Here is a 12,225-nt window from a genome sequence, read left to right as displayed (position 1 = left end):
TGTCCCTTAATGTTGATGATGTGGTTGTTACTGACAAGGAGCACATGGCTGAGCTCTTTAATCACCACTTCATTAAGTCAGGATTCCTATTTGACTCTGCCATGCCTCCTTGTCTGTCCAACATTTCCTAATCTCCCACCCCTTCTAATGCGACTATCCCCAATACTCCTCCCTCCTTTTCTCCTTCCGAACTACAAAGTTTCTCCCTGAGTCCAAGGTGCTAGAGCTCTTTAAACTTAGATGGCTAATACAGCCTGAAACCAGTGCTGGTGTAGGCCTAGATCAGCATTTCTGTGTAACGGTATCTACAGAGAGAAATAGGCGAAGCATGAATATGTTAGCTAGTTAGCTACATAAAAGGGGAATGTACCATCGTGTAGGGCCCTCTGGGAAACGATGACCAACACTTTGGTTCCTACCTTTTCACAATAATTCCTCCCTGACTTATTTATTTGATATCATGTCAAACAATGTATTCAAAGTGCTGCCCACTATACTGTAACTATTGAACTACAATAATCATTCTATTCCCATGATTCCAACAGTACACCGATAAACTAGGCCTATATATATTTTGATTCCATGTGTTATTTCATAGTTTTGATGTCTTCACTATTATTCTACAATGTAGAAATTATAAAAATAAAGAAAAACCCTGGAATGAGTGTGTCCAAATGTTTGACTGGTACTGTACATACAAGCTTGCACACACACTAGGTGTACCCACACACACACGCAAACACAAGCGCGTACCCACACACACTCCTAGTAACTCACCTGATTACTACTGACTTGTCAGTGTGTACGGTTGACAGAATAGGCAGGGTATCATACAGAGATGAGGAAAGGGTCTTGAGGTGGAAGCAGGGGAGGAAGAGAGGAGAGAAGGGGGTGGAGGGTGGGTCATCCTTAATATCCGGCGAGACCACAGCTGGAGTGGGAGGAAATTGGGTTTTGAGACCGTGCAGAGAAGCAACAGGAGTCATTCCCAACCTATGAGGGAATGCGGGAAGAGCGAGGGGAAAGGAGAGAGGGAGGTGAAAAGGTGGAACTATTCAGTGAGAAGAGGGGGATACATAATTAAGATGGTGCCCACCCTTCCCATTTGAGATTGAGGCCTGTAGGCTTTGGTAACACTTTAGTAAGCCTGCAGGTATAATGCTTAATAAACTTGCTATAAGTACGTATGCATGTCTTTATCAAATCTCATAAGACTTATAATATTTGAAGTCCCTATGTATCAGCATTTCAACAGACTCAAACTGTGTGGTATTTAGTCAGGATCAGTATGAGATAAGAGGGTCGTGCATGCTCATGACAGTACCTCAATGCATTATAACGGCATAATAATGCATGATACCTGTAGGCTTTAAGTAAATGGTTACCCAAGTTCTCCTGACGAATATAGCAGAATCTACACAACAGATGAATTCTAAGACAGACTCGACCCTTTCCCCTCGCAGACCTAGCATATGGCTCTCGTCTTTCATCTCCACAGAAAAGACTGTTTCTCCTATTTTGATTCGGGGAGAACAAACGTCCAACCAATCCCAAGCCCAGACAGGTGGGAGGGGGCGGGAGGGGGAGTTGCACACATCGCTGTGGTGAGCTCACTGTTATGGCACTGGAGGCAGCCTGTGAGTACTAAATGTCATTACATTTATGTTTTTCACTTTAAGGATGTTATAGATGGGTTACCTGACAACGTCACGAAAACGATGCACTCAAGGCCTGTGTGTTATGATTCTGGATGGCCAGCTAGCAACAATGACAAGAAACTGCCATTTGGTGAATAGAAAGTGGATTGTTTCAATTCGTTTGATCTTGTTCGTGATTCCATGTCTATGCTAATATGGCTACAATTTGCTAGCTAGCTAGGTAACCAACAACTGTAACGATGTATTTGAGAAACAAGTGCTCAATGTGKAAATGTATTTATGTTTTCAATAAAAATTGGAGACAAAATATAGTTTACATGTTATCAACAATCTAAGTCAACCCCATCTGTTTTGCCCCATAGTTGTGCAAGCATCGGTTTGGTTGCTAAACAACCAATCCGTCTATAGCCTAGTCGACAGATGTCAGGCAGACCTCCAGTTACTGGCGAGAGGGGAAACTTTTACAGGTTTACTGCAGGTTGGGGGAGGTGAGAATGAATTTCATAGGTTTTGTGGTCTTTGTTGATGTAAAAAAGGATAAAAGTATTAGCCAGTGTTTCTCCTAGCTAAATTATTTTCCAAGCGGGGCACCGCAAAGCCACCATAAAATCATCCAGGTCCACTTTAACATAAAATTTCAATGTAACCAATTTAGGTCAAATTATTTTAGGTAGAGGGGAACATAACAAGGCTGGAGTACCCATCTTATCTACACAAYAGTATTCGGAACACTGAATATTTCAAAGCTCTGGTCAAGTATGAACCCAGCAACAAGTCACATTGGAATTCAAGATGAGAACTAGCATTTTCGCTACAAAAGAMTAACTTACTCCACTGAATGACAGTAGAACTTTGCATGTAGAGTACACTAATAAGTGACAGCCACATACAAATCGGTGTCACTCATACACTCCAACAAATGTTTTTTCAATAGCATTTTTAAAATAAATAAAAAATGACACCAGAGTGGAAAATGTTGCGCTAGCAGGAAACATCTGTAGCTTGTGAGAGAAGGTGGCGGCGGTGAATGTTCCATGCCCCATTCTCCTGACGACGGCGAAAGAGCAACAACATCTGTTCCGGCTCGGTTCCACAGCGACTRAGAGGAGAGTTCCTGTTTTTCCTAAACGTGTGCCTGGAAAACTAAAGGTGCTACCTAGAGTTAAAAAAAAAATAGAGCATCTGGAACTATGATTTTCACCATTATATCCACCCAAGATGARGAGGGGCACAACTTGTGTGCTGGTGAAGTGTTTCATTGTTTTGAATCAACTTTATTGATTGAATAGACTTCATTTCCCCCCTCCTAGCTCTGTTGCACCTCACCCCCACTCAATKGTTTTGTTTTTATTGATTTCAATTGACAGTTTTCATGCATTCAGGGTCAAATTTGGTATCAAAATGATAAATTGAACCTTGGCTCTGGTGGGAGCTAGCCTCCTTATAAACTTGTGCTCCCTCTCTCTCTCTGCAATGCTGACAGCTGCAGCATGATGAGTTCCAGTCCAATTCATCAGTAATGACCTCAGATGGATTAAAGGAAGAAATCCACAGGCATATTTGGAAGCTTTGCATACTTTTTCCCTGGGACGTTTCTGAGCTGTCTGTGAATGCCTCCGATGCACTTTTTAGGTTAACTGTGGACTTATCCATAAATTACAGACATAAATTMAATAAATAGTCCGGTCTCCCTTGGGAAATAGGTCTTCTGACCTCAATGGAACTACATGGTTAAATAAAGTTGAAATAAAAATCGTAAAGACCCCGTCTGTATAAAGGAAGATTACATCATTTCTGGAGCCCAATTGAATGTTTCTGGGATTTGTGTTGAGAATGCTTTGGCTCCCGGTGAACACTTGAGATGGGATTTTCAGACTAAGAGTGTATTTATAGGGAAGATGGCAGCTACTCTCGGYTGGAAGCTTCACCATAACCAGTAAACCCATCGAGGTTTGTCTCATGTTYAAGCCTAGAAAGATGTTCCATCCATATGAATAAAGATGACATCGTTTCTAGTGTCCTATTGAAATGTTCTGGCGATTTGTGAAGAGCTCCACAAATGCGTGCCACAAACATTATATAAATGAGTAACATGATGATGCATTCAGAGTTGGAAAACAAAAAGGAGAGGGAGAGCACATGATATGTCGAGTGAGGTAGAGACAGAGATAGATTAGGTAAGGGAGTTTGGTGTGAGTGAAAGAGAGATGGAAAAAGAGTGTATGAATGAGAGAGGGAGGGAGAGACTGAGCATGTGTTTTTGTATATTTTATATGAGCAGGAAATTACACTTATGTTTCTGTGTGTGAGAGAGCAAGAGAGTGTGTGTGTAGCACAGAAAAGTACAGAGAGAACTTTAATTTCTTATTTCTATTAGTGAGAGACAGGGAGAGGGTATGTATGTACGTGTAGGACAGAAAGAGAGAAAGTGAGAAGACAAATAAAGGGAGAAACAGGAAGTAGACCAGCTCGCGGGAGGAGAACCACAGGAAACACCCTGTACTGCGTGGTATTTTATTTTTATGAGTGCGTCTTTCTCTGGGAAGCTGCATGGCTAGGCCCTGGATTTGGGCTCATCGCACAACCACTCCCAAATCTCCCTCCCCACTCACATCTCCCCCCCCCCCCCCCCCCCCTCACTCCCCCCTTTCCTTCCCCTCCCCACCTTAGCCACACTCACCCTTTTCTCAACCTCCTCCCCACCCTACTACACTCCCGTCGTTTTCCTCCGCTTCCCCACCCTTCTCTTCTTAGCACAACACACAGGAAAGCAAACTGGATCAGCACAATTCCACCACAAAACCCAGACCGAGTCTCAGTCTTTACAGACAGGTCACATTTCCTGGGTCATGATCACTACCAGAGGCCCAGGCTTCAGAGGCCTCCAGTCCTTAACCTTGTCAGACCCAGAGTTTCTCCAACCCTCCAAAGCCCAAATCGAGCCTCATTCCTAGCCTCACAAACAGCTCCAGTCCTCTGTATAGAGTGACTCAGAGGCCCAGACTTACCTTCTTCTTCCAGGCATCTCCAGAGTCCTGGAGCTGGTTGAAACGGTCAGCCAGGGACTTCTGCACCAGATCCTTGGGCTTCTTCAGCTTGGCCTTCCACTCCTCCTCACCACTGCTCAATTCAGCCAGCCTGGGAGAAGGAGAGGAGGGCAGTCAATGTAGGCCTTACTAGCAAAGAAAATCACATGTAATGTATAGGCTATTTTTCAAACAGAGTAACACACAAAGTGTGAAGGACTACATCTGAATCGTAAGAATATAACTTATTTATACAATATCATAGAATATGCATCTTACAGTATGTTTATACAAAATACACTGTAGAGGTAGAAATGCTGTCAATGTCCATGTATGAAGTGCGCAGGCCTGTATCAGTCATTTGTTTAATGATAGGTAGGCGATGTCTACAAAATGAAAACGCATGTGTGTGTGCATGCGTTTAAATTTCCCCTACTGTACCTCTCTTTCAGGGATGACCCCACACTGCTGTCCAGACTACTATCCACATCCTGATCCTCTCCATCTTCCGTGTCCAACGACGACATCTTCTCCATCTCTTCCTCCCCCAGGCTCTCGTCTGGAGAGGGGGTCCGGCTCTGGAGGTCCTCCGCTGAACTACTGCTACCACCACGCCCACTGCCCCTCTGCATCTGGGGGGTACTGAAACGCCCTCCGTCAGGGCTATCGTCCACTATCGTCTCATCTTCCTGAAATAACAACAATAATTATTGATTGGGCTGATCGCTCGTTAAACCATCAATACACGCTAAAAATCACRCGCACAGCTGATCTCAATTGCAACCATCATCCGCCACRGGATTGCAGCTCCATAAAGCGGATGTCGGGGTTGTTTTTTAGTCCTGATTGCAACCAACATTTTCCAAGACGATTTCGCCCTCTTATCATCGGAACAATTTGCRATAGCAATTTATCTATTATACAGTCATTCAACTGAAATAAAGTATTTCACATATTCCAGATGCTCATAGTGGGAAACTAGTGTGGATCCTATATTACATAGGGCRAATTTCCCAGGCACAGATTGAGCCCAGTCCTAGACTAAAACACATGTTCAATGGAGATTATATAGAGATGTATATAAATTCAGATCCTCAAACTGTTTTACATACTAAGAAGTGAGAAAACACACCTCGTCCTCCTCTTCCTCCACCTCCTCTGTTTTCTCCTCATCTTCCTCGTCGCTCTCGGGGTGGCTCAGGGTGACGCTGGTTTGTCGGACCACCCCGGTGGTGGGGGTGCTTTCAGGGGTTCCTCCCTCACTGTAGTCCGACTCGACACTAGTGGAACGACTCTTTTTGAGGATGCCCTTGATGCCGCTGCGGGTGCCCGAGTCTTGGCGCTGCAGCAAGACAGGCTGGGAGGGTATAGGGGACTTGTCCTCTTCGTCCTTGCTTCTGGGGTATGGTGTTTGGTCGGAGAGGGGTAGGGGGGAACTGGAGGACGAGAGCTGGACGGGGGGAGGGAGGAACAAGGGAATTATCGAATTATGAATCAGAAAACCTCACTGAAATTACAACATCTAGAGTGTACAATGGTAAGCTAAAGAAATGTTTACTTAATTTTTTACAAAGTGGGATTCAAACAGTTGTCAAGGATCTATACAAAACACAATGTCAAAGCGGAAGAAAAATGTTTACTTAATTTTTTATTTCAAATAAAATATTCATTAGATAATTACTCAACCACCTGAGTCAATACATGTTAGAATCACCTTTGGCAGCGATTACAGCTGTCAGTCTTTCTGGGTAAGTCTCTGAGAGCTTTGAACACCTGGATTGTACAATATTTGCCCATTATTCTTTAAAYAAAATCCTCAAGCTCTGTCAAGTTGGTTGTTGCCATAGATTTTCAAGACGATTTAAGTCCAAATTGTAACTAGGCCACACAGGAACATTCAATGTCGTCTTCGTAAGCAACTCCAGTGTATGTTTGGCCTTGTGTTTTAGGTTATTGTCCTGCTGAAAGGTGAATTTATCTTCCAGTGTCTGTTGAAAAGTAGACAAACAGGTTTTCCTCTAGGATTTTGCCTGTTCTTAGCTCTATTCCATTTATTTTTATCCTAAAAATCTTCCTACCCACTGGGCACAGATGTCAATTCAATGTCTATTCCACGTRGGTTCAACTTAATTTTGTTGACATTGAAATAACGCTGATTCAACCAGTTTGTGCTAATCCTTGCTGAGGACAAGCATACCCATAACATGATGCATGCAATATGAGGAGTGGTACTCAGTGAAGTGTTGGATTTGCCCCAAATGTTATGCTTTGTATTCTGGACCCAATTTTTTTTTTGATTTGCCCATTTCTTTTGCAGTATTATTTTAGTGCCTTATTGCAAACAGGATGCATGTTTTAGAATATTGGTATTGTGTTCAGGCTTCCTTCTTTTCACTTTGTCATTTAAGTTAGTATTGTGAAGTACTACAATGTTGTTGATCCATCCTCAGTTCTATCACAGCCGTTAAACTCTAACGTTTTAAAATCACTATTGGCCTCATGGTAAAATCCCTGAGCGGTTTCCTTCCTTTGCGGCAACTGAGTTAGGAAGGACACCTGTATCTTTGTAGCTTGTCATTCAGGACAAAGAGTTCAATCTTGGTGTCATCAGACCAGAGAATCTTGTTTCTCATGGTCTGAGAGTCCTTTAGGTGCCTTTTYGCAAACTCCAAGCGGGCTGTCAAGTGTCTTTTTACTGAGGAGTGGCTTCCAGCTGGCCTCTACCATAAAGGCCTTATTTGTGGAGTGCTGCATAGATGTTTGTCCTTCTGGAAGGTTCTCCCATCTACACAGAGGAAATCCAGAGCTCTGTCAGTGACCATCGGGTTCTTGGTCACCTCCCCGACCATGGCCCTTCTCTCCCGATTGCTCAGTTTGGCCGGGAGGACAGCTCTAGGAAGAGAGTCTTGGTGGTTCCAAACTTCTTCCATTTAAGAATGATGGAGGCCACTGTGTTCTTGGAGACCTTCAATGCTGCAGACATTTTTTGGTACGGTTCCCCAGATCTGTGCCTCGACACAATCCTGTCTCGGAGCTCTACGGACAATTTCTTCGACCTCATGGCTTGGTTTTTGCTCTGACATGCACTGTCAACTGTGGGCCCTTATATAGACAGGTGTGTGCCTTTCCAAATCATGTCCAATCAATTGAATTTACCACATGGACTCCAATAAAGTTGTAGAAACATCTGTAGGAATATCAATGGAAACAGGATGCACCTGAAGCACAATTTCGTGTCTCACAGCAAAAGTTCTGAATATTTATGTAAATAAGCTATCTGTTTTTTGTATTTTTAGAAATTTGCAAAAACTTTTTTCGCTTTGTCAGTATGGGGGTATTGTGTGTAGAATTCTGAGGATCAAAAAAATACATTTTAGAATAAGGCTGTAATGTAACAAAATGTGGAAAAAGTCAAGGAGTCTGAATACTTTCCGAAGGCACTGTATATATATTTATATACACAAAATTAAGTATGGATTTCACATGGCTGGGCAGGGGCGCAGCCATGTGTGGGCCTGGGAGGGCATAGGCCCACCCACTGGGGAGCCAGCCCAGCCAATGAGAATTAGTATTTCACCACAAAGGGGCATTGTCAGACAGAAATACTAATTTATTATTGTTTTCTTTAGTAATATAGCTACTATTCTTTAATATGAATCATTTAGCTTTGGCAACAGTGACCTTATCCTTTATGCCAATTAAAGCATTTTGAATTTGACAGAGAGAGAGAGAGAGGAATGGGACGAGGAAAAGGAAGTGAAGAAAGGAGGAGGTGGAGAGAAATAAGGAGAGAGGGAATAGAGGAGAGGAGTCGTAGGTAGTAATGAACAAAAAAGGGAAAGCATTGCAACAATGATAAAGGTTAACTACAGTGTGACGTTTTTCAACACATCTTCAAAAACAGACTCCATTGCTAATAACCCTACCCTGGCCTGTAGCTACCACTCACAAGACCTGTATTTTTAGCATGAACACGCTCAATCCATCTTTGTAACACACAACTCAACCCTGAAATACACACAAACCAATTCTCACGCATACGCCACAGACTTATACAAGAACACACATCCGCATACATACACTGCTCTTACAGTAGAACACACTATCATCCACATTTTTAAACAGACTCACCCTCTTCACCTCAAACTCAGTGACCGGTTGTGTGTGGGAGCGCTCCCCCTTTGACCTGCGCTTGTCTGTAGCCTCCTGCATCTCTGAGCCTTTAGACTCTTCCTCTTTGGGAGGGCTGCAGAAAAAGACAGAGCGAGAGACAAAGGAAGAGAGCGAGCGAGATAGAGAAATAAATAGGGAGAGAGAAATAAATAGGGAGAGAGACAATGATGGACAGAGAAAATACAATTGAGGATGGCATTGATAGAGGTTGCCTACCAGGACTTTTATTACTGGCACCAACTATCTCCTTTATTATGACACCTTGGCTGGCTGGCTGTCATTTGTGTTTATCATGGGCACTAAATGTACCTTGCCTTCTGATTTGATAGTGGCACTGGCCTCATTCAGGGCTTCTGATAACAGAATCTATGTAAAATATAATCAGTGAGTGAGTGAGTGAGTGCGTGCGTGCGTGTGCATGCGTGTTAACAATTCCAACGTATATTCAATTCAATGAAAAACCTGTTAAAAAAATAACTCCTAGCACCATAAATGTGGGTACAACACTTTAGTGTTCTATGTCTATACTGTGCATTCGGGAAAAGTATTCAGACCCCTTGACTTTTTCAACATTTTGTTACGTTACAGCCTATTTTTCAAATGGATTAAAAAATAAATATATAAAAAAAGTAATCTACACACAAAAGTGACAAAGCAAGAGGTTTTTTTCGAAGAAATATCTTACTTACATAAGTATTCAGACCATTTGCTATGAGACACGAAATTGAGCTCAGGTGCATCCTGTTTCCATTGATCATCCTTGAGATGTTTCTACAACTTGATTGGAGTCCACCTGTGGTAAATTTAATTGATTGGACATGATTTGGGAAGGCACATGCCTGTCTATATAAAGGTCCCACAGTTGACAGTGCATGTCAGAGCAAAAACCAAGCCATGAGGTCGAAGGAATTGTCCGTAGAGCTCCAAGACAGGATTGTGTCGAGGCACAGATCTGGGGAAGYGTACCAAAAAAATGACTGCAGCATTGAAGGTCCCCAAGAACACAGTGGCCTCCATCATTCTTAAATGTAAGAAGTGTGGAACAACCAAGACTCTTCCTAGAGCTGGCTGCCAGGCCAAACTAAGCAATTGGGGTAGAAGGGCCTTGGTCAGGGAGGTGAACAAGAACCCGATAGTTACTCTGACAGAGCTCCAGAGTTCCTCTGTGGAGATTGTAAAACTTTCCAGAAGGTAGAGTGGCCAGACGGAAGCCACTCCTCAGTAAGAGACATGACAGCCCTCTTGGAGTTTGCCAAAAGGCACCTTAAAGACTCTCTGGTCTGATGAAACCAAGATTGAACTCTTTGGCCTGAATGACAAGCGTCACGTCTGGATGAAACCTGGCACCATCCCTACGATGAAGCATGGTGCTGGCAGCATCATGCTGTGGGGATGTTTTTTAGAGGCAGGGACTGGGAGACTAGTCAGGATCGAGGGAAAGATGATCGAACATCTGATCTGCAAAGAATGGGAGAAACTCCCCAAATACAGGTGTGCCAAGTTTGTTGCGTCATACCCAAGAAGACTCAAGGCTGAAGTTGCTGCCAAAGGTGCTTCAACAAAGTACTGAGTAAAGGGTGTGAATATGTATGTAAATGTCATAATTGTTTTGTTTTTTTAATAAATTATTATTAATTATAAAAACCTTTTTTGCTTTGTCATTATGGGGTATTGTGTGCAGATTAACGAGGAAACAAACAATTTAATAAATTTTATAATAAAGCTGTAACGTAACAAAATGTGGAAAAAGTCAAGGGGTCTGAATACTTTACGAATGCACTGTAACCTGAAAGTAAATGAAACAAGGTTGTGTGTGGAATTTATGAAGGAATGAAAATTGTCACATTCCTGACAGTTATAATATTAGTGGCTGGTCTCAGAATGAAACTGAAGACAATCAGTAGAACTGGTCAAATTCCAAAAGGGTAGAGGGGAAGGTACGCATTGACATCACACACATGCACGCACACAGTGGACATGACCCAGTGGTAGACACCTGCAGCCAGATAACACTGATTATACAGATTATACAGAGACACCATGCATGCACCAAGGTTATCATAGTTTGTGTTTTTACATTCGTTTTGATTTCTATTAGTTTTAAGATTTTTATTTAGTTTATTTTCATAACCACTTTACACGTTTTATTTATTTGAAGTTTTATATTATTTAGTTTCAGTGTTCAGAACTGAAAGTAGCTTATGCGTGGGAGGCTAGGAACAATTTATGTGTTGTATAGATTTTTGGGACATCACTTCTTGCCAGCGTGAGGCAGTAATGAATAAGGTGATGGGTCAGATCAAAGGTTAGGTTTAGGAAATGTTCTGGTTAGGTTTGGGAAATGTTCTGCTTCCTGGAATTGTGTACATATCCTTGCGACATGAGGTGATGGTGGCGGATGAATGGCACGACAATAGGCCTCAGGATCTCATCACGGTATCTCTGTGCATTCAAATTGCCATCAATAAAATGAAATTGTGTTCGTTGTCCGTAGCTTATGCCTGCCCATACCATAACCCCACCATGGGGCACTCTGTTCACAACGTTGACATCAGCAAACCGCTCGCCCACACGACGCCATACGTATGCCATCTGCCCCGTACAGTTGAAACTGGGATTCCTCTGTGAAGAGCACACTTCTCCAGCGTGCCAGCGGCCATCAAAAGGTGAGCATTTGGCAACTGAAGTCATTTATGAAGCCTAGCTACAGTCAGGTCTAGACCCTAGTGAGGACGACGAGCAGATAAGCTTCCCTGAGATGGTTTTGACAGTTTTTGCAGAAATCTTCGGTTGTGCAAACTAGAGGTCGACCGATTATTCGGAATGGCCGATTAATTAGGGCCGATTTCAAGTTTCATAACAATCGGAAATCGGTATTTTTGGACACCGATTTGCCAATCTTTTTTTTTTTTTTTTTACACCTTCATTAATCTTTATTTAACTAGGCAAGTCAGTTAAGAACACATTAATTATTTTCAATGACGGCCTAGGAAGGGTGGGTTAACTGCCTTTTCAGGGGCAAACGACAGATTTTACCCTTGTCAGCTCGGGGGATTCAATCTTGCAACTTACAGTTAACTAGTCGAACGCTCTAACCACCTGATTACATTGCACTCCATGAGGAGCCTGCCTGTTACGCGAATGCAGTAGAAACAAGTAAGGCTAGCTAGCATTAAACTTATCTATAAAAAACAATCCAATCATAATCACTAGTTAACTACACATGGTTGATATATACTAGTTTATCTAGCGTGTCCTGCACTTGATATAATCGATGCGGTACGTAATCGTTGCTCCAATGTGTAGCTAACCATAACATCAATGCCTTTCTTAAAATCAATAGACAGAAGTATATATTTTTAAACCTG

At 42.5% G+C, this 12,225-nt stretch overlaps 1 protein-coding gene across 1 annotated transcript in view; it reads right to left on the bottom strand.

Moving 5' to 3' along the window:
• Nucleotides 1-12,225, bottom strand: part of svild (supervillin d) — a 104,011-nt gene that overhangs the window by 33,903 nt on the left and 57,883 nt on the right. The window contains 4 exon segments of the mRNA XM_024006934.1: nt 4,667-4,796; nt 5,126-5,373; nt 5,817-6,134; nt 8,816-8,930. Coding sequence (XP_023862702.1) covers nt 4,667-4,796; nt 5,126-5,373; nt 5,817-6,134; nt 8,816-8,930 — 811 coding nt within the window.

This window comes from Salvelinus sp. IW2-2015, linkage group LG18 (genome assembly GCF_002910315.2).
Source record: "Salvelinus sp. IW2-2015 linkage group LG18, ASM291031v2, whole genome shotgun sequence".
NCBI classification, from domain to species: Eukaryota; Metazoa; Chordata; class Actinopteri; order Salmoniformes; family Salmonidae; genus Salvelinus; species Salvelinus sp. IW2-2015.
Note: the sequence above shows the minus strand (reverse complement) of the source record. Positions and strands in the feature narration are given on the sequence as shown.